Here is a 21,928-nt window from a genome sequence, read left to right on the forward strand (position 1 = left end):
AATTACCTCCCATATTTATTTTTGTGGAGAGAACATTTGAAATTTACTCTCCTGGCAATTTTGAAATATACAGTATGGTATAATGAACTATAACCACCATGTTGTATATTTGATCTCAAATACTTATTCCTTCCGTACAGACTTTTCCTAATTCCATCCACTGCTTCTCCAGGTTGGAAAATATCAACTGATTCCTGAAAAGCTACTTTTCATTCTAAAGCTTCTTTATCTAGATCCATAATAGTTTTTCCGTTTTCATCTTGCAATTTCATTATGCATTTATAGAGTGCATGAATCTACTTTGGGGGCTCTGCTGGTCTCATTCTTCTCCACATCTCCAGCACTAGAGCAGAGCCCAGTCCTTAGGAGGTGCTCACTAAGTGTTGGCTAAATAAATCATGAAGACATCTAGCAAGGAAGGTCTTAGTAAACCTTTGCTTGCTTGTTTCTCTTTAAGATTCATGGTTTTCTAGTTCTCAGAGCCTTCATTTGAAACTTGAGTTCTCACTATACAGTCAAAATGTACTGTGTCCCTTTAAAGTAAAAATTCTAAATCTCCTTGTTGCCTCTTTCCATAGAAATTAAAATAAAGGCCTCATTTCATTGAGACTTGTTTAATCAAGATGAGAACAACCTTTTGGGAGGATAACAATGCAGATGACAAGTGAAGAACACATCTCTTTATGTTTCTTCCTGTGTGTTCCGTGCAGTGACAGCTAGTAATTTTTAGAGCTCCTTTCAAGGATGCTAATAATTCAGCAGTATTTGTGCAAAGGATTCAGAATCTTCACCAAAGGCGGTACTTCACTAGAACAGCAGCACCATCCCCTGCCGGGGGACCCTACATGGGACGTCATAGTTTATCTTGTGATTCAGTAGATCCATGTGCTTTGAATTTGTGCACAGGAAATAATCACACAAATGTGAAGACAAGTGTGTTATGTAAGAATGTTCATCACGATGTAAGAAAGGGAAATTGGAAGCAGCCTAATTGTCCAATATGTGATCGAGTATTTTGAAACACAGAATAGAATGCTATTCAGCCGTAAAAACGCAGATCTATATTGGCTAGGCAGGAAAGATGTCCATGGCATATTAGTGGTTCAAAATCACACGCAGAGCAGAATTTTAAATGACTCCCACTACCCTTCCTTTTGTATAATTTTCTCCCCTCAGTGTAGGTGAAATCTAGTACTCCTGTGACTATGTTACTTTATGTGTCAAGGAGGATTTTGCAGAAGTAATTAAGTTTACTAATCTGTTGACTTTGAGTTCATTAAAAGGGAGATGATCAGGTGGGTCTGGCCTCATCAGATGAGCCTGTTAGGTTTGAGTCTAGAGATCAGAGACAGAGCTAGTCAGGGATTCAATGCAGCAGAGACATTATCCTGCTGGCTTCAAAGAAGATAGAAGAATCTATGAGTTCTACAGCTGCAAGGAACTGAACTCTTTCAAGAACCTGAATGAGTTTGGAAGAGGACTCTGAGCATTAGATGGGACAACAGTCCCAGCCAACACTGATTGCAGTTATCTGAAAATCTGTCTTGGTTCTGGCTAACGTCATATCCAGAGGCATAGGAGTCCATGGGGGTGGTGAAGAGCTGGACAGAGAACACAGCTGAGACCAACGTGGGCTTCAGGGTGCTATGTGTTGGAAGAAAATAAAGTAGTTAATTTAAACAAGGAGTCCTTTACTGCCCTTAACTTGGCTAACTGCTTAAACAGTCCACAGGGTCATCTCATTCACAATCTGTCCAGAAAGGTTTCAGAGAAAAGGAGTTCTTAAAAGGGGAGAAAGAGATATGGGCTTGTAATTTTGTTTGTGCAGCTTTATTAGGGCTCAGGGGAGAGCACAAATAAGATCAAGAGAAAGCCCTGGAGGAGATGTCTTGGACCAGCTTCAACTGTAAACCAAGGGTTTGAATTATTTTATAGCAAAACTGGCAGGGGGTGAAAGAAAGGCACTGTCTTGCAAATCATTTGTGTGTTTGTAGCAGATGGATGTAGCCCTACCTCTCTGGTTCTGCTAATACACTCTGAATACAGACAACAATATTGTTGACAATAATGACAGGACATCCTGGGATTATTAAGCTCTGGCCATATCAGGGGCAGAGGGGATAGGATGGGGTGGGACTTGTTGGAAAGAAGTGGGAACAATTTAGTGGACTCTGAGGCTTGTCTAACAAGACATTTCAAAGTGGAAATGAAAGCCTGGACTGAGAAAAAAACTTATCAGTTAGGAAATATAATGAAGGAAGATGACAGAAAGGAGTTATTCAGAGGAAAGGCGGCATGCTGCAGGAATCTTTGATGGAACTGGGAGCATGACACTATTTTAGAATGCAGCTGTTCATTGTTTGAGGCTGTTGGAGTGCTGAAACCAGCAAGGGGCATTTGGATGTTCACTGGCGTCATGTCAAAGGCCAGCAGTCCAGTCAGGTGGAGACCAGGCCAGTGCCCCTGTCCTCTCTGAGACTCAGCTGCTTCAGTTTCTTCTGGCTGGGAGCCACTTGAAGAAACCCTGCGTAGTCAGTCATGAATGGCCTCATTTGCATAGCAATGCTATACAGGGGATAAATGGAGAGTGCCATAGTAGGCATCCCAGCTCAGTAAAGGATGTTGCTGTAGGAATCAATTGGCCGCCAAGAAAAAAGAATAAATGAATGTGTTTACTCTAGCTTGTCCTGTGAAGGCAAGGGGTTTTACAAGTCTCATTGAGAAGTCACCGTTTAAATACAGCACAAGAGACCTGGATGGAGGGGGTCGCAGATAGCGGGGTGCATTTCGAGAGATGCTGTAACTCTCACCATGAAACTATGAGGTGTATATGTAGTAGGAGTGATAGTCAGAACCATTAATAAGTGCTCAGACACAGGCATGAACCAAATGGATGTTGCAACCCATCAGAAAGGACACCAACCCTAAATGCAGTTCTACCAGGGCATCCTGGCTGGACACCAGTCCAGATGTCCTCACTCACATACACACTACAGGAGTACTGAATGAGTTTCCATCCACAAAGTCCTTTCTAAGCACTTCTGGGTTCCCTCTGCTGATTTGAAAATGAAACCCTACCCCATTTTACCACTCTGGCATAGCAAGCTAGGAATTAATATCATGACTGAACATGAAGAAAATGTTGAATTTTGAGAGTATTTGTTTGTATAACTCTAATGTATAAAAAAGTTTTTATAATAAATTCTGTACAATTATCTCCATAATTATTGAAGAGGGTTGAAAAAATTCCACACCCATTAGGATGGCCATAATAATAGTAAGAAAAAACAGAAAAGTCATTTGCAAGAATATGAAGTTGGAACTTTAGTGTATTGCGAGTGGGAACACAGAATGGAGTAGCTGCTTTGGAAAACAGTTTGGCATTTCACCAAAAGCAATTAAACATGGAGTTACCACACAACCCAGAAATTCCACTCTAAATATATGCCCATGAGAACTAAAAAACATATGTTCACATGAAACTTTTACCTGAATGTTCATGACAACATTATTCATGAAAGCCAAAAATGGAAACAACCCAAATGTACAATGGATAAATGGATAAATAAAATCTGGTTTATCCACCCAATGAAATAGTATTCATCAATGAAAGGGAATGAGGTACTGATACGTGCTGCAACATGGACGAACCTTGAACACGTTAGGCTCAGTGAAGGAAGCCAGACACAAAAGGTCACATATTACATGATTCCATTTATAGGAAATGATCAGAACAGGCAAATCCGTAGAGAGAGAAAGTAGATTCAAGGCTGCCAGAGTTGGTGAAACGGGGAGTGACTGCTAATAGGTATGGCGAAGGGGACAGAAAATGTTCTGGAATCTGATGATAATGATAGTTACACAAGACCACAAATATACTAAAAATGGCCCAGTGCCGTGGCTCATGCCCTTAATCTCAGCACTTTGGGAGGCTGAGCCAGGAGAATCTCTTGGGGTCAGGAGTTCAAGACCAGCCTGGGCAACATAGTGAGATCTTATCTCTACAAAAAAAATGTTTAAATTAGCCAGGTGTGGTGGGTGTGCCTGTAGTCCCAGCTGCTAGGGAAGCTGAGATGGGAAGATTGCTTGAGCCTGGGAGGTCAAGGCTTCAGTGAGTCATGATCTTGCCATTGCAATCCAGCTTGGGTGACAGACACCCTGTCTCAAAATAATAATAATAATAATACATAAATAAAAATATACTAAAAATTATGGAATTGTGTACTTTAAAGGAGTGAATTTTGTAGTATGTGAAATATATATATATACATATATATACACACACACATTTATTTATTTATTTATTTATTTATTTTGAGACGCAGTCTCGCTCTGTTGCCCAGGCTGGAGTGCAGTGGCACGATCTCGGCTCACTGAAAGCTCCACCTCCTGGATTCACGCCATTCTCCTGCCTCAGCCTCCCAAGTAGCTGGGACTACAGGTGCCCACCACCATGCCTGGCTAATTTTTTGTGTGTTTTTAGTAGAGACGGGATTTTGCTGTGTTAGCCAGGATGATCTCGATCTCCTGACCTTGTGATCCACCTGCCTCAGCCTCCTAAATTGCTGGGATTATAGGCATGAGCCACTGTGCCAGGCTGTGAAGTATATTTTAATAAGGATGTTAATTATTTTTATTTATTTATTTATTTTGAGACCTAGTCTCACTCTGTCACCCAGGCTAGAGGAATACTGTGGCATGATCTTGGTTCACTACAACCTCTGTCTCCCAGGTTCAAGCAATTCTCCTGCCTCAGCCTCTCAAGTAGCTGGGACTACAGGCATGCACCACCACGTCCAGCTAATTTTTTTGTAATTTTAGTAGAGACAGGGTATCATCACCATGTTGGTCAGGCTGATCTCGAACTCCTGATCTCAAGTGATCCTCCCGCGTCAGCCTCCCAAAGTTCTTGGATTATAGATGTGAGCCACCATGCCTGGTCAATAAGGATGTTATTTTAAAAAGAGTGGGCTCTGGGTTCAGCCCTCTTAGGTTTGTAATTCAGGTTCTGCCACTTATTGGCTGGGGCCTTGGTTAAGTTACTGTGTCAATAACAGTAATTACCTTAACATGCTGTTAAGAGGTAGAAGTAAATTGATACATGTCAGCACTTAAATCAGGGCATTGCAAAAAAAAAAAAAAGTATTTTGTGAACATGAGCTACTTTTATTCTTTGAAGTTTTATTCTTTGAAGGTGGCAAATAATATTTTTTTCCAACACTATTGTGTGCCTTCAGTGTATATTCTCAGTGCTCTAAAGATAAGGCTCATGGTCTAACTCCAAGTGATTTCCTAAAACCAATTTGGCCAGAAATACAGTTAACAAGAAAATGTTTGAAAATAAACATCTTCGATAACTGTCCAGAATTGGCAACCGCGATGCATCACAGGATATTTTTACAAACCCTTAAGCATCTTTAAGCAGTTTGGTTTACATTCTGAATTTTTCTTCTATACTATTTTATTTGGAATTCGTGTTTAGATCATTCCTCTTTGCAGACAGTGATTAAAATTGAAGATAATTTTATAATATAAAAGTCCAACTAGATGAGTCATACAGAGCATCTAAAATAATGTATAGAACAGTCTCAATTTCAAAAATGCACCCACAATGTGTAAAACACCATATGAGTACTGAGGGCATGATAATTAGGATTACACACTGATTAGGGCAGTGTCCCAGGTGTGAAAACTGGTTAATTTCTGCTCTAAAATATGCTTTGAAAAAGCTTTGTTTATAGATTAAGACCACCCATTGCAGCATGGAGTTTTTATGCATTACAATTTTTTTCCAACCAATTCTGTTCACTCAGTGCTTGCTCTATGCCCTGCACACTGTTACAGGCTGACAAAACAACAAAAATAAAATAGATCAGACACTGCTCCCCCCGTGGGTGGGTGCATTCTGGTGGGGAAAAGCTGAGAGGAGGACACCAATCCTCACCCAGAATCATCCTATCAGACCACACTTACTCCAGCAAAAGAACACAGGGAGGCTTCTTCATTTAGAAGGAGTGAAGCCTTTCATTGAAAAATCTTTCTTAATCCTAGTAAGTGCCCCATCTCTGTCTTTTAAAATTGTTTCCATTTTGACTGTGACCTTTGTATAATGAGGTGATCAAGTTGGGCTCTTCCAAGGTGAGGCCAAACCGTTGCTGTCCCCCTGCCCCTCTAAGTAGCCCTGACTCCCTCCTAACTGAGCCCTCATATTCCTATTTGATGTTTGCACTGCAGCTAAACATTGAGCAAGCGTCTTCATTGAACTGTCCACAGTGATTCATAGTTGCCTTCCCCCCAGAGGTTACATATAATTCAGAACTCATCAGCACGCTGGGGACAGGCAGCCAAAATTGCTCCTTCTGGGATCTGCTACCTTGCATTTGCCCACTTGGGGTTTCATGTGCTACCCTGGGATCTAATTACTCTGCCCACTGTGCCCTTCTGAGGTTCCTGAGTCCCCAGCCTTCTCCTGAATAGCTAAGGAGCCCAGATCATGGCTTCTGTTGGTGTCAATAGTGGGGCCGCTCTTTGCAAAACTGTAGCCCCTCTGAGGTGAGGCTCCCTCTTGGAGGGAAACCTCCTTCATGCAGAGGACCTAAGGTGGCAAACCAGGAAGCAGTCCGTCCTTGATGGTCTGCAGTAATAAGGCGAGAAAGGTCACAGCAAGAGACAGAGCCAAACTTGTCACTCCTGGCTCTGGAGTGTGGCGAGCAGAATACACCCTCTTGTACTCTTCCTCTGAGCCTCTCTACTGGCTGATTTCTGGATTTGGCAGGCTGAGATTTGGCTGAGTCATGGAGAAGAGGACATCCTGAGTCACTGAGACCTAACTGGACAAATTGATTCATCACAAAGTGTGGACCACTGGGACCTGAGTGTTGAAGAAGAAATAGATGGTGGAGGATGAGAGATAATTCTCAGGTCTCCTTTACTTGGAGAGGAGAGGGGCCCCAGCCACATACCAGAGCGGGGAAGATAGGTTGAGGTGGGTGTGTCTGACCAGAGCCTGTGGAGGGAGGTAAGTATGAGGCCAATGGCTCCTGAGATCCTTGCTAGGAAATCCATCAGGCCACGTGTTGCCAGCCTGACCTCACAGAGGTCAGCTGATGCCTAACAAATCATTCCTACCCCCACCTCAGCCCCTGTTTAGCCTCCACGCTCACCCTCACCCTTCCTCACCAGCCCTAATGCTCAGGCAGCCCCTGCTTCTTACTAACTGAATCAGCTTCAGGCCCACCTCTATGGTAAGCACTCTACCTGGATGACCTGATTTAATCATTATAGCCATCCCATCAGGAAATGGTAACTACTAAGATTACTTTCATTCTACTGATAAAGAAAATGAAACTCAGAGAGGTGAAATCATTTTCTCAAAGCCACACAGCAAGTAGCTGCCCAAGCCAGAGCTTGACAGAGGGGTGTGACTGTGGTGATCATGCCCTGGCTGGTATGTCTGGGGACAGCCATCACCAGCCTCCTCAATCCAGGAGGGTCTTAGCCATACTCTTATTTTCCTGGACCACCTATAACTTCTAAGGTGCATGGGTGTTTGCACTGGTGAGGCCAAGTGTCCGCTTCTTCTGTAAAAGTACCCCAATGTAACAGAAATAGTGAAGTCATCTTAGGACACTGGGCATCCCTCTTTTTCTGACCACTTTGATGTACTTGGGTTGATGGAAACATATTGCCTCCAAGAGATTCCAGCTGTGTGACTAATAATGAAGGCAATAATAGCCGCTAACGTTCATTAGGCACCTGTTATGCTCAGCTCTGTGCTGAGTGAAGCAGGGAATATTGTTCTCTCCGCTTTAGAGGAGAAAAGAGGCACAGAGAGGTTGTGCCTTGCCCAAGGTCACACAGCTTGGGCAGTAACAGAGCCAAGCCTTGGCCTCAGATCCCACTGAGCCTTTTGATTCCTGTGCTTCGTGGTCTGGGAACGTCCTGAGTTGTGCTGGCCTCAGCCCCGCAGTAAGTCAGGGCATCTGATCAAGCATCTTGCGTTGAAAACCTACTACAAGACAGGCAAAGGAAGGGGAGTCTCGGGCAGTGGTCTGCAGTGGAAGGTGGGTGGGGAGTCCCAGGCCAGGAAGTACAGTCCCAGGGTGATGGGATATTTGAGTAAGGCAACAAAGGAACAAACAGTGTCAGGGAAAGGGGAAGTAATTTGGAGCAGGGACCTGATCGAAGAGGACAGGGTACCAAGAGCAAGATCTAGCTTCACAATTTTGTAGTAATTCTGTTTAGGGCCTGTGGGGTTATTTGTTGGAGTGCCCCATAGGGACTTATTTGATGATGGGAGGTATCTGTCAAGGAGCTGGGAAGGATAACTTTGAACTGCACTTAACTACAAAGGCTATGTGTGTGTGTGTAGGGAAGAGATATGGAGAATGCCAAATAACTATCTTTTTGTCATTTTTAACAATTGCAATGAGTTTTTGGGTGACTATTTTGGTCTGTTTTGTCATTCCATATACATGCAGGGCTGAGATATTATAATTCTGTAGGCTTAAAGCGTTCTTTATATTTCTGTTCAATTTACAGCTACACGTGCCCTCCAGCTTACTATGGCTTAGCTCATTCCCTTCCAATGAACTGTACTATTTTTAATTCATGGTAGCACTTTGCTACTCATTCAGCAATTTCATTTCAACATTCTCCAATGAATGTATGCCTCTGCTGGGGAGTTAATACTGCTCCTACAACTAGGATCCATTCCTATAACATGAGGAAGTTCAGGCACTTCTAACTTTTAGTTTTGCTTAAAATGAACTTATAACTTCCTACCATCCCCATTTGGATACTTTTACAACAGAGAGTGTTTTAGCTTTATTATTTGTGCATGAGACTCATTTTTGGCTTAGAAGTTCTACCTAGCTTAATGTCTGACCACAGAGGAACTTATGCTCCAATTTCCTCCCACACAGACCTTGATAAAAATTATTTCTATTTAAACTCTTAGGATTTTTTTCCTTTCTTCTTAGTGTATTGATTTGGACTTAGGGGGTCTCAAGGAAAAATAGAATTTCCCTGGGATCTTAAGCTCCCTCTAGACAGTTTGTGGTGAAGCTGTTCAGGGCAGTGAGAAAACCCCACAGCTGGTTTTGGGGAACAATTTCAGCGCCACTCCCATTTCTATATCTCAATGAAAGGTGACAGTATAATCAAGGAGAATCTCATCTTTACATTCAAAAGGAAATCCTATACTGCTGAAGTTATTTAAAAGGTTTTGGCTAACGGTCAGAAGCACTTGGGTTTATTCCCAGCTCACCAGATGTATGACCATGAGCAAACCTTTTGGGGCCTCAGTTTCCTCATTTGTAAATGGGGATATTAATAACTTCCACCTGATAAAACTAAGAAGCATTGGAGTTGATCATGCATGCATAAAGACTGATGCATAGTAAGTGCTTAATAAATGTTAGCTCTATTACTTCTGGGGCACTGACCCGGAGAACGCTTGGCTCCAATACTTCTGCTATGAATTGTAAGATTAATATATCAAAGTAGAGAGGAACTAGTATAGGCATATGCAGCAGCTAAAACTATGACCTTTTTTTTTGGTGGTTGCTATTATAAGGAATGATTGATTTTTATCACTAGGAACCCAAACTGTCTCTTCAGTAACATTTCTAATTCATTTGCTAAGACATTCTTTGACAACCAGACTTTTCTGCCTATGCTATTGAATAGTCCTCAAAGCAGAACAGAAAGAAACATCAGACTGAGTCTATCTTGTGGTAAATGTGTAACATTACTATAATGTGACATCAACCAAAGCCATTGTCAATCAAACTCACCACACTGAATCCTTGGTGAGTTTGGAATTCACGTTCCCATCTTCTTCCAGGAAGATGTCCATTTGCAAATTGGCATCATTATCATGGGCAGAGAAATAATTGGTAACAATTCTTGCTGGTATTCCAAGGCATCGTAAAACTACAGGAAAGGACAGACCACAGCTAAACACATCACCAGAATTTAGTAAACACACAGTGAAAAAAAGTGTTCTTGTAGGGGACTTCCTTCCTGACCAACATGAAAAGCCCTTTGGACATGTTATCCTCAAATGTTGCATGCTGGAGAAGGGTGGCCATTCAACCCCATGGGGGGTGGTAGAGAGGAATTTTGCTGTTGGATCCTTCAGAATTGCAGCTGGTGTCAAATGAAGCCAAGTAGAGTAGAATTCCAACAGGGTTATAATTGTTTCGTTTCTAAGCTATGATCATCAACATAGTATTATTTTAGTCCCATGAATGGGACAGTGTTCCTGAAAATACAATTTCTTTTTTTTTTTTTTTTTTTTTTTTTTTGAGACAGAGTCTCGCTCTGTCGCCCAGGCTGGAGTGCAGTGGCCGGATCTCAGCTCACTGCAAGCTCCACCTCCCGGGTTCCCGCTATTCTCCTGCCTCAGCCTCCCGAGTAGCTGGGACTACAGGCGCCCGTCACCATGCCCGGCTAGTTTTTTGTATTTTTTTTTAGTAGAGACGGGGTTTCACTGTGTTAGCCAAGATGGTCTCGATCTCCTGACCTCGTGATCTGCCCGTCTCGGCCTCCCAAAGTGCTGGGATTACAGGCTTGAGCCACTGCGCCCGGCCAAATACAATTTCAAAAACCCACTAATGGGAAGTTAGGAATTTACAGAGCAGGTCCTTGGTGGAATTTGCTCTCTTGGCCAGAATTTACTTTTGTGACACGCATTGGAGGGTGACACCACAGATTCATTTTAATTGTTAGATAATAAATTACCCGGATACCTTTCTTGCCATATGTACCTATTGATTAAACTTAATACAAATGCCCTCCCTGGCTCCCAGGATGCCAGACATCAGGGCTTATTGAAAATAATTCAGCTGACAATTTTAAGATTAATGACTTGGCTTGCTTTTTTATTTTCTCCTTCAGAATAGTTTAGCATTTTTAACCAAAGACTACCCACCTCCTTCAACAGAACAACCTTGGAAGTCCAAACTGGCAGTCTGGTAGAGATTCAAGGGTTCCCTCCTTGAAGGACTTGATCTTAATGCCCCAAACAACATTGGCAGCTGCCACAGGCCTCCTGTTCTCATCTTCCTGTCTTGATTTGCAGCCCTATTCACACAGGGTCTTACCGATAAAACGGTTGCAACTCTCCCTCTGTTTCTGGCTGAACACTAATTCACGTTATCCCAGACACAACTTGGTCAAGAGTCTGCCTTACTCAGTAATTTCAAGAAAGCGAGGCTTGACTTTAGGGCACCAGTTCTTCCTTCCCCCAGTTTCTATCTTCAGGTTTACTCTCATTGTGACTTCCCCACAGTGTGTTTCTGCCTTTTCTTAATTTACCACACAAAGCCTGCTTTTTATGCCAAAGACATGAATGGATATAAGGTGTTCACTATTTTATCTGGTTGTGAGCCTGAAGAAATTACACTGGCATAGTGAAATTGTAGGCATGCGGAGGGCTTGGGTCCTTTCTGTCTTCCTAAAATCATTTCACAAGAGTGGTTGCCTCTGTTGGGCATCTTTTACCTTGTCTTGACTTGGGAGCCTCAAGGGAGGGGATGACCTCCAACCTTTAACCTACCATGAAGTTCAGGCTTTTATCTGGAACTTCAGAGACCAGTGCTTCTAGGGGACTATATTTTTGATTTTTATTGCTCCAAAGAAATACATATTCCTTCTTCCCTGGGTTATATTTAAATGGCTAAGAAAATAATCTTATCCTGTTTGATACTATGGGAAAACAAAACAAAACTCATGACTATTTTTTTGACTTCGATCACCAAGTGTTAGACTGTTGAGACTTTGAGCTAAAACAAACAGGTTATGTAATCATTTTTTAAAATGACCTCCCTCCAGCCTCCAGCCCCTCCCTTTGTTTTTGATTTAAAAAATGTTAACTGGGTAAAACATTCTTTATTAATGAGCAGGCAGAAAGGACACCCCAACTTGAGCTTAACGTTTCTCCAAGGCTGTAGAAATGGCTTGTGAATGAAAATCGTTACCAATGATGAAGACATACTGAAATAAATGTATTTTTAAAATATTCACTGAATTAATTGTAATATTGTCTGGGTCTAGAGAGGCAAATGCCACTTTGAAAAATGATGCATGACGCTAAAGAGAATAATTCTGTTCTCATATACTTTCGTCTACAGATTGGATGTTGGGTGGATTAAAAACTAGTAGGGAAACTGGAGAGGGAAAGATTGTTCATTATGTTCTGATCTCTAATTTGCTCAGGGGCATTGAGACGTGTAAAAATGAATATGAGACCACCTGCTATAATACTTTCCATAACTGGGATAAAAATTAAGTAGATATATTTATAAAATTCTCAATAATAAATAAATATGCATATTTATACAACTTCTCAATGACAAATAAGCACTATATATCTTTCCTTATTTATTATTTTAGTTTTAACTGTTTTAGTTTTGTAAAAATGTGGTGGCTGAAAAGAAAATGGCTTTTTTCTCAACATTCTTACTGTAACTCTCTATTTCTTCGGGTGTTAAGTGATGGATTACACAGGAAATAGTCTATCATTCTTTCTATAAAGATTCTGCAGTCAAAGAGAGACTATGAGCATATTTGGCCCACTACAATTTAATTATGCATTGACTATATCCCAGAATGCTCACCCACAAATTCCATAGTGCCAACAGGGGCTGCGATGTCTCTTTGTTAGGTTATTGATAAAATGTCTTAAAGTGAAGTTTCCTTTACATTAAAAAGAAATTACTCAATTGGATACTTACATGTGTTAAAGACACCAGCAAAAACCCAGCATTGGCCATACCGGACTGGATTCTCAGAGCTCTGGTATTCCAATAGAATGTCAACGCTTCCAGTCCAGGCCGATGGGGGGACACCATAGGCATAGATATTGTCCCAGGATCCAACGAGGACACCTTCGTCATCTTTGGCATTCACCTAAATGAGTCCATGAGAAGTGAGAAGGAAGAAAGTTCATTTAGGTTTGTCTACTCCAGGCTATGCATGGCGCAAGCTATGGCTACCATTGCCATATGGTATTGGTAGGAGGAGGAGACCAAACAACCAAGATTGCCTGTTAAATAGCATATTATTATAGCAAGGCAAAGTTGAATGGCAGATAGGAGGAGTGTGACAGCTACCTGATTGGAAGAAGACATACACAGGACACTTGGTTTGGGCTAGAATAGTGCTCAAGAATGATGTGGGGAAGAGAGGAAGAAGACCTACAAAAGATAAAAGCTCAAGTAGGGATCTTGACCACTTGGAAAGAGAATTCAAAACTCACAAATGAGAAAGTAGTGGTTTAATGGATTTTGACTTTCATTTTGAGTGGTAGATTCTAATAAATTGAAAAAGTTAACAGATGTTGTCATGGAATCATTAAGAGTTAAGAAAATAGATTAATAGATTCCCATGGGATGCTTACAGAGGATTTTTGTTTTTGTTTCTCCTTTCTCTTTCTCTTTCTTTTCTTTTCTTTTCTTTTCTTTTCTTTTCTTTTCTTTTCTTTTCTTTTCTTTTTTCTTTCTTTTCTTTCTTTCTTTCTTTCTTTCTTTCTTTCTTTCTTTCTTTCTTTTCTTTCCTTCTTTCTCCTTCCTTCCTTCTTTCCTTTCTTCCTTTCTTCCCTTTCTTTTTTTATAAGGTCTCAATCTGTAATGCAGGCTGGAATGCAGTGGCACGATCATGGTTCAATGTAGACTCGAACTCTCAGGCTCAAGTGATCCTCCCACTTCAGTCACCCAAGTAGTAGCTAGGACTACAAATGCAGCTCGGCTAATTTAAATGTTTTTTTTTTTTTTTTTTTTTTTTGTAGAGCCAGGGTCTCCCTATGTTGCCCAGGCTAGTCTTGAACTCCTGGGCTCCAGTGATTCTTCTGCCTCAGCCTCCCAAAGAGTTGGAATTACAGGTGTGAGTCACCATGCCTGGCCCAGAGTTTCTTGTTTCCTTTGTAAAATTCACTTAAGTATTATTTTTATGATTGTTTAAACTGATTAAAGTTTTAGAGTTTTCTTAGAAGGTATTTCTATTTCCATAAAGAGCCTGGTATGTTATGGTTTAAATATGGAAGAGACTTTAGCAGAGAAAGGCAATCTTGAATATCTGGAAAAACCTGTCACACCTTCAGACTACACTCATCTTGTAGCAGCAGACCTAACGTGCAGAAGCAAAGACCTTTTGTGTTTAGATAATAAAACAAAGGCCAAGAGGTAACAGTTCCAAGACATCGTGCCAGTTTTTTTCTGGGCACTGCTGAATCTACCTCTCTTGGTGTAATGTTGATCATGTTTAATTACAGTCAGAAGAGTCTAGGTAGAGAGACCAGGAGCTTTTCCAAAAACTGGTGCCATTTCAACAATGTTTACATTGACATTACAATGGTGTGGAGCCTTGCTGGTTGAGGCATTCATCAATCAGCAATGTTGGCATTCCCTGGGAGCTTGTTAGAAATGCAGAATCTCAGGCCCCTCCCAGAACTCTTGAATAAGAATTCGCATTTTAATAAGATCACTGGGTGATTTGCGTGCACATTAGTTTAGAAGCACAGGTCTGAGTTACGATGCAAAGACATTAGTAAGCAATGTGAAACATGTGATTGAAGCATGTGTGTTTTGATTATGAAAATCACAGAGGAGACATTAAAACATGGTAGGCTTTTTGTGTTTGCTGCCTCACCAGCGAACAACTCAGCCTCATCACCTGCCTAGACCCTCTTTTTGACTTGGTGTGTCTAGTTGTAGAGAAGTCTGCCTTCCCCACTGGTTTATCAGTTCATCGGGGGCAAAGGAAAAAAATCTTCATCTTTCTGAATTTTACCAAGGGTTAGCAAAGACTGGGTGCTCAGTAGTTGTTCACCAATCACTTGTATAGTCAACAAGGAAATGTACATTTGAGTAAGAACAAGACCTTCTGCCTGGAGAGAGATGGACAACAAACCAATCAAGTGGAAGTAAAGATTACTGATATTAAGACAGAAAAATGTAGAGGTAGAGTGGGAACCTGAGGAAGGGAGTTATCAGTTAGGTTGGAGGGTGGTGGTGGTGATGCTGGGGGCCTAACAGAGGGAGATGACATGCAAACGGGCCAGAAAAGGTCATCTACATAGCAGAAACAGTTTTAATAAATGCGTAGTGTCATGAAACAATATGGCAGGCTCTGGGACCTGCTAGGAGCTCTGCATGGGTATTATGTAAGTAGGCAATAATGAATGAAATAAAAAATACTAGAAGAAAACATTCAAGATGTGCAAGCATCTTGTACTGTGAATGACAAACCCTTCACTGAAATGTGAGATTTACTCTGGCACTGAGTGGCATTTCCCAAGGACAGTCCCTTCTGGGGAGTGTTGTCTAGAAGATCACTATTCAATTTGGTTTAGACATGCTATTTTCCCCCTTTAACTCTGTGTCCAGTCAGGTTAAAGTGAAGAAGAACTTTAGTAACCACGCTGTTAATTTGTTCAATGTAGGAAAAAAATGAACTCTTTGGGGGTCTCTAAAAGACCTTGTTCAGCTAATTGCAAATTCATGCCTTTGATATAAATTTTGACTTTAGCTTATAGATTCATGAAATTACTAGGGTGCAGTAGGCTTTAGCCAAACATTCTGGCCATATTAAAGATCAGTACTTCTTCTTGCAGTTGGATTGATTATTTAAAAATCTGTATCCGTTATCGTGAAGATTGAAGAATGTCTTGGTAGGCTATCATGTGGCTGGGTCTTTGTGGGTAGGTAGGTTTAGATTTGAATTCACATTATCATTCCCTTATCACTGAGACATAAAATAGGCTCTATGAATTTCAGAGGTAAAGGCTCTTAAACTGTGGTCCCGATAACTGATTTTCAAACAGCCATTAATTACAAGGGCTATTTATAGCATAGGGCTGAACTCAATCAGCTAAGGGGAAGAGTAAGGAAAAAAAGCTCTGTCCTCTACAGACCTTTTAATTGTTACTGCTGAGCTGTTCCCTGTTGCTAGATAAATCACAACTCTCATTTATTAGCATTTGGGCAGATTAGCTACTGTTTTCTAATTAGAACATTGATTTCTGGGGAGCTCAGGCCCTGTAAGAGGTAAGTTTTTAGTGACAGATGTAAAGGGTTAAAATAATATCTCCTCTCCCAAACAACAAGATATGCTTGGAGGACACTTCGAGGACATGTTTGTCCTTTTTCATGCCACAGTTGGCTGTTTTAACACCCTCTCATGAACTCAGGGTTTGACCAGTGGCAGAATAGTGTCTTGGTCTTAGGTCACTGGTGGTGAAGTAGACAATACAAGTGTAGGACTATGTACAGGAGGCATTATTCAACTTCATTAAGGCTACACTAAATTGCCCTCCCATATTACCTACAAAATTGGAAAAATTTTCAAAAACCCCTAAAAGTCATTGTCAGCAACCTCAGTGGCATAATATAATGCAATGCACTTCAAAACATGGTGCCAAGAAAAGATGAAGATCATGGAGTGAAGCAGAGAGACAACATGGCTCAGCTCCGAACCAAAAACCTGAGATTTCTCATTTATATTTCAAAATCTAGAAAGGAATACATATAATTAAAATGCTGATCTTTTTGGCCACGCATGTCATCCCAGCACTTTGAGAGGACAAGGCAGATTGATCACTTGAGGTCAGGAGTTCAAGACCAGCCTGGCCAACATAGTGAAACCCCGTCTCTACTGAAAAGATAAAAACTAGCTGGGCATAGTGGCACATGCCTGTAGTCCCCGCAACTCTGGAGGCTGAGGCAGGAGAATTGCTTGAACCTGAAAGAAAGAGATTGCAGTGAGCTGACTGCACCACTGCACTCCAGTCTGGGCAACAGAATGAGATCCTGTCTCAAAAGAAAAAGAAAAAGAAGGCCGGGCGCGGTGGCTCAAGCCTGTAATCCCAGCACTTTGGGAGGCCGAGATGGGCGGATCATGAGGTCAGGAGATCGAGACCATCCTGGCTAACACGGTGAAACCCCGTCTCTACTAAAAAATACAAAAAGCTAGCCGGGCGAGGTGGCGGGCGCCTGTAGTCCCAGCTACTCGGGAGGCTGAGGCAGGAGAATGGCGTAAACCTGGGAGGTGGAGCTTGCAGTGAGCTGAGATCCGGCCACTGCACTCCAGCCCGGGCGACAGAGCGAGACTCCATCTCAAAAAAAAAAAAAAAAGAAAGAAAAAGAAAAAAAAAAGCTAATCTTTTAATTGTTCTGAACAGAATGGTGGAAACATCTGCTGTGGAGAAACGAGTGACAAAGGGTCAAAAGGGCCTCCACCCTAAAAGAGGTAGAGATTCTGGAACACAATTGGGCAATAATACAAGCCGAGGGTATCCCCCGATGGAACTGAGATAGAACTCCAGTTAGCAGGGGTGGGTTCTGGAATGACAGATGTAGGAGAATCGTAACGGAAAGAGCAGACCCTAAGCATGCTACCAAAGATTGTTCCTCTTCTTAAACTGTACTCTTCACTCCAATCTCTTGCAGAGTACTGAAGAGTAGATAGAATGTGGTACATTGGCCTCAAATTGTAGTTCAGAGGAATTATCAAACTAATTTTAGATTGAGAAGAGAGAATTTCATTTATTACAGCAAATAGAATGTCTAGAGACAGGAGCGATGCAAGTTTAAGCAGAAATGAAGGGAAAGGAAACTGCATACAGAGGAAGAGACAGAAAGAGAGAGAGGGAGACATCATGAAAAAATATACGTAGAAAAAAACAAAATTAAGGAGCATAAGTCATTTTCTCACAACCTTTTAGGAGATCACAGACCAAAGGCAACAAATTAAGGATCAAACCATGCCATTACAGAACTAATAATAAATTATAAGCTGCAAGAAACAGAATACATATTATTAAAAATAAAAATTAATGATATAGAAGAAACCTTGAGATAATCAAAGAAAATACTAATAAAAAACCAAAGTAATGAATTATTTAGAGAGATTCTAATAGTTCCATAGTTATGGAAGACAAAGATGATACAACATTAGGATAATTAGTGTCCTTAAAATAGAGAACCCAAGGATTTGGACCATCATGGTGGATGGGAGGCAGGACTAGATTGCACCTCCGGACAAAGCAGCATGTGGAGGCTTACACTGTAAATTTCAGCTCCAGGTCGACTGCAAGAACAAACCAGCAATCCTGAGAGGACCCACAGACTCTCTGAAGGAAGCAGACTCCTCCTGCAGGACCCGAGAGACGCCCCCACCAAATACTGTGAGTGTCCCAACTGCGGAAGTGGGAAAGGGAGACCCTCCTCTCCCGAACACAAATCTCCACTGGAGAAGCTGAAGGTCTGTTTGTGGGTGAAGGTTCAGACTTCCCCTGGAGCTGAGTCAACCTGGAGAGCTGAGGGAAATACAGGGGTAGAGAAAGTAGCAGAGAGGCCCTGGGAGCTTGCTGGGTCCCCTAGCAGGCCATCCCTGCCTGGCACCACAGAGATCCATCAGAAGGGTGGACAGAGGAGCAGAGGGTAAAACTCCACATGGAGAAGGAAATCTCTAGCCGAACTTTGTAGCAATTTGAATGGGGTGAGAAGCCTCCTGGCCAGAACTTGGGGGAGGGTGCAAATCTGGTGTGCAGACTCCACAGGTGTGGAAGAACCAAGCCCTTTTCTTTTGCAGCTGGGAGATGGGTAGACTAGTTCAGGTTTTCAAGCCCATCTTGCCCTCTGCCTGGAAATGGACTCAGCGCTGTTGAGGAGGGGCACAGTGGGAGTGAGACTGGCCCTTTGGTTTGCATGGGAGCCGGGTGACTCCTGTGACTGCCAGCTTCCCCCTACTTTCCTGACAATCTGCATGACTCAGCAGAAGCAGCCATAATCCTCTTAGGTACACAGCTCCAGTGACCTGGAAATCTCACCCCTGTCCCCCACAGTAGCTGAAGCAAGACCTGCCCAAGGAGAGTCTGAGCTCAGACATGCCTAACCAGCCACCAGTTGATGGTCCTTCCCTACGTACCCTGGTAGTGGAAGACAAAGGGCATATAATCTTGGGAGTTCTGGGGCCCTACCCACCACTGGTTCCTTCCCATACCACCACAGCTGATGCTCTCTGGAAAGTGCCACCTCCTGGCAGGGGGCCAACCAGCACAAAAATAGAGCCTGAAACCACCAAAGCTAAGAACCCTAACAGAGTCCATTGTATCCCCCTGCCACCTGCACTGGAACAGGCACTGGTATGCACAGCTGAGAGACCCATAGATGGCTCATATCACAGGATTCTGTGCGGACAATGCCCAGTACCACTCCAGAGCTGGGTAGACTCACTGGGTGGATAGACCCAGAAGAGAGACAATCACTGCAATTTGGTTCACAGGAAGCCACATCCATAGGAAAAGGGGGAGAGTACTACATGAAGGGAACACCCCATGGGACAAAAGAATCTGAACAACAGCCTTCAGCCCTAGACCTTCCCTCTGACAGAGCCTACCCAAATGATAAGGAACCACAATTACCAACCCTAGTAATATGCCAAAACAAGGTTCTTCAACACCCCCCAAAAATCATACCAATTCACCAGCAATGGATCCAAACAAAGAATAAATTCCTGATTCACCTGTAAAAGAATTCAAGAGGTTAGTTATTAAGCTAAACAGGGAGGGACCAGAGAAAAGTGAAGCCCAATGCAAGGAAATCCAAAAAATTATACAAGAAGTGAAGGGACAAATATTCAAGGAAATAGATAGCTTAAAGAAAATACAAGCAAAAATTCAGGAAACTTTGGACAAATGTTTAGGAACGTGAAATGCTCTGGAAAGTCTCAGCAATAGAATCGAACAAGTAGAAGAAAAAAATTCAGAGCTCAAAGACAAGTTCTTTGAATTAACCCAGTCCAACAAAGACAAAGAAAAAGGAATAAGAAAATACGAACAAAGTCTCCAAGAAGTCTGGGATTATGTTAAACGACCAAACCTAAGAATAATCGGTGTTCCTGAGGAAGAAGAGAATTCTGAAAGCTTGGAAAACACCTTTGCGGTAATAATTGAGGAATACTTCCCCGGCCTGGCTAGAGACCTAGACATCCAAATACAAGAAGCACAAACAACACCCAGGAAATTCACCACAGAAAGATCATTGCCTAGGCACATTGTCATTAGGTTATCTAAAGTTAAGACAAAGGAAAGAATCTTAGGAGCTGTGAGACAGAAGCACCAGGTAACCTATAAAAGAAAACCTAGCAGATGAACAGCAGATTTCTCAGCAGAAATCCTACAGTCTAGAAGGGATTGGGATCCTATCTTCAGCCTCTTCAAACAACACAATTATCAGCCAAGAATTTTGTATCCAGTGAAACTAAGCATCATATTTGAAGGAAAGATACAGCCTTTTTCAGACCAACAAATGCTGAGATGATTCACCATTACCAAGCCACCACTACAAGAACTGCTAAAAAGAGCTCTAAAGCTTGAAGCAAATCCTGGAAACACATCAAAACATAACTTCTTTAAAGCACAAATCATACAGGACCTATTAAACAAAAATGCAAGTTAAAAAGCAAAAACAAAAAACCAAAGTACACAGGCAACAAAGAGCATGATGAATGCAATGGTACCTCACATTTCAATACTAACATTGAATGTAAATGGCCCAAATGCTATATTTAAAAGATGCAGAACTGAAGAATGGATAAGAACTCACCAACTGTCTGCTGCCTTCAGAACACTCACCTATCACATAAGGACTCACATAAACTTAAAGTAAAGGGGTGGAAAAAGGCATTTCATGTAAATGGACACCAAAAGTGAGCAGGGGTAGCTATTCTTATATCAGACTAAACAAACTTTAAAGCAACAGCAGTTAAAAGAGACAAAGAGGGACATTATATAATGGTGAAAGGCCTTGTACAACAGGAAAATATTACAATCCTAAACAAATGTGCACTGAACACCGAAGTTCCCAAATTTATAAAACAATAACTAATAGACCTAAGAAATGAGACAGACAGTAACGCAATAGTAGTGGGGGACTTCAATACTCCATTGACAGCACTAGACAGGTCATCAAGACAGAAAGTCAACAAAGAAATAATGAATTTAAACTATACCTTGGAACAAATGGACTTAACAGATATATACAGAGCATTTCATCCAACAGCCACAGAATACACATCCTAATCAACAGTGCATAGAACTTTCTCCAAGATATACCATATGATAAACCATAAAATGAGCCTCAATAAATGTAAGCAAATTGGAATTACATCAAGCACTCTCTCAGACCACAGTAAAATAAAACTGGAAATCAACTCTAAAATAAACCTACAAAACCATACAAATACATGGAAATTAAGTAACCTGCTCCTGAATGAGCACTGGGTCAAAAACAAAATCAAGATGAAAATTTAAAAATTATTTGAACTGAATGACAACAATGACACAACCTATCAAAGCCTTTGGGATATAACAAAGGCAGTGCTAAGAGGAAAGTTCATAGCCCTAAAGGCCTACATTAAAAAGACCAAAAGAGCACAAACTGACATTCTAAGGTTACATCTCAAGGAACTAGAGAAACAAGAACAAACCAAACCCTAACATAGCAGAAGAAAAGAAATAACCAAGATCAGAGCAGAACTAAACAAAACTGAAACAAATAAACAAACAAACAAAAATACAAAAGATAAAAGAAACAAAAAGCTGGTTATCTGAAAAGATAAATAAAATTGACAGATCTTTTCTTTTTTTTTCTTTTTTTCTTTTTTTTTTTTTTTTGAGACGGAGTCTAGCTCTGTCGCCCAGGCTGGAGTGCAGTGGCCGGATCTCAGCTCACTGCAAGCTCCGCCTCCCGGGTTCATGCCATTCTCCTGCCTCAGCCTCCCGAGTAGCTGGGACTACAGGCGCCCGCCACCTCGCCCGGCTAGTTTTTTGTATTTTTTAGTAGAGATGGGGTTTCACCGTGTTCGCCAGGATGGTCTCGATCTCCTGACCTCGTGATCCGCCCATCTCGGCCTCCCAAAGTGC

The 21,928-nt window shown here is 41.6% G+C and overlaps 1 protein-coding gene across 2 annotated transcripts in view; it reads right to left on the reverse strand.

The window, feature by feature from the left end:
* F13A1 (coagulation factor XIII A chain) overlaps positions 1-21,928 on the reverse strand; it is a 157,395-nt gene that overhangs the window by 54,001 nt on the left and 81,466 nt on the right. For both annotated transcript variants that reach the window (XM_033216116.1, XM_033216117.1), the window contains exons 7-8: positions 12,741-12,915; positions 9,798-9,936 (exon numbers count right to left, since the gene is read on the reverse strand). In XM_033216116.1, the coding sequence (XP_033072007.1) occupies positions 9,798-9,936; positions 12,741-12,915 (314 nt within the window). The remainder of the gene's footprint in view (positions 1-9,797; positions 9,937-12,740; positions 12,916-21,928) is intronic.

The sequence above is a fragment of the Trachypithecus francoisi genome, unplaced genomic scaffold (genome assembly GCF_009764315.1).
Source record: "Trachypithecus francoisi isolate TF-2019V2 unplaced genomic scaffold, Tfra_2.0 Lachesis_group10, whole genome shotgun sequence".
In the NCBI taxonomy this organism is placed as follows: Eukaryota; Metazoa; Chordata; class Mammalia; order Primates; family Cercopithecidae; genus Trachypithecus; species Trachypithecus francoisi.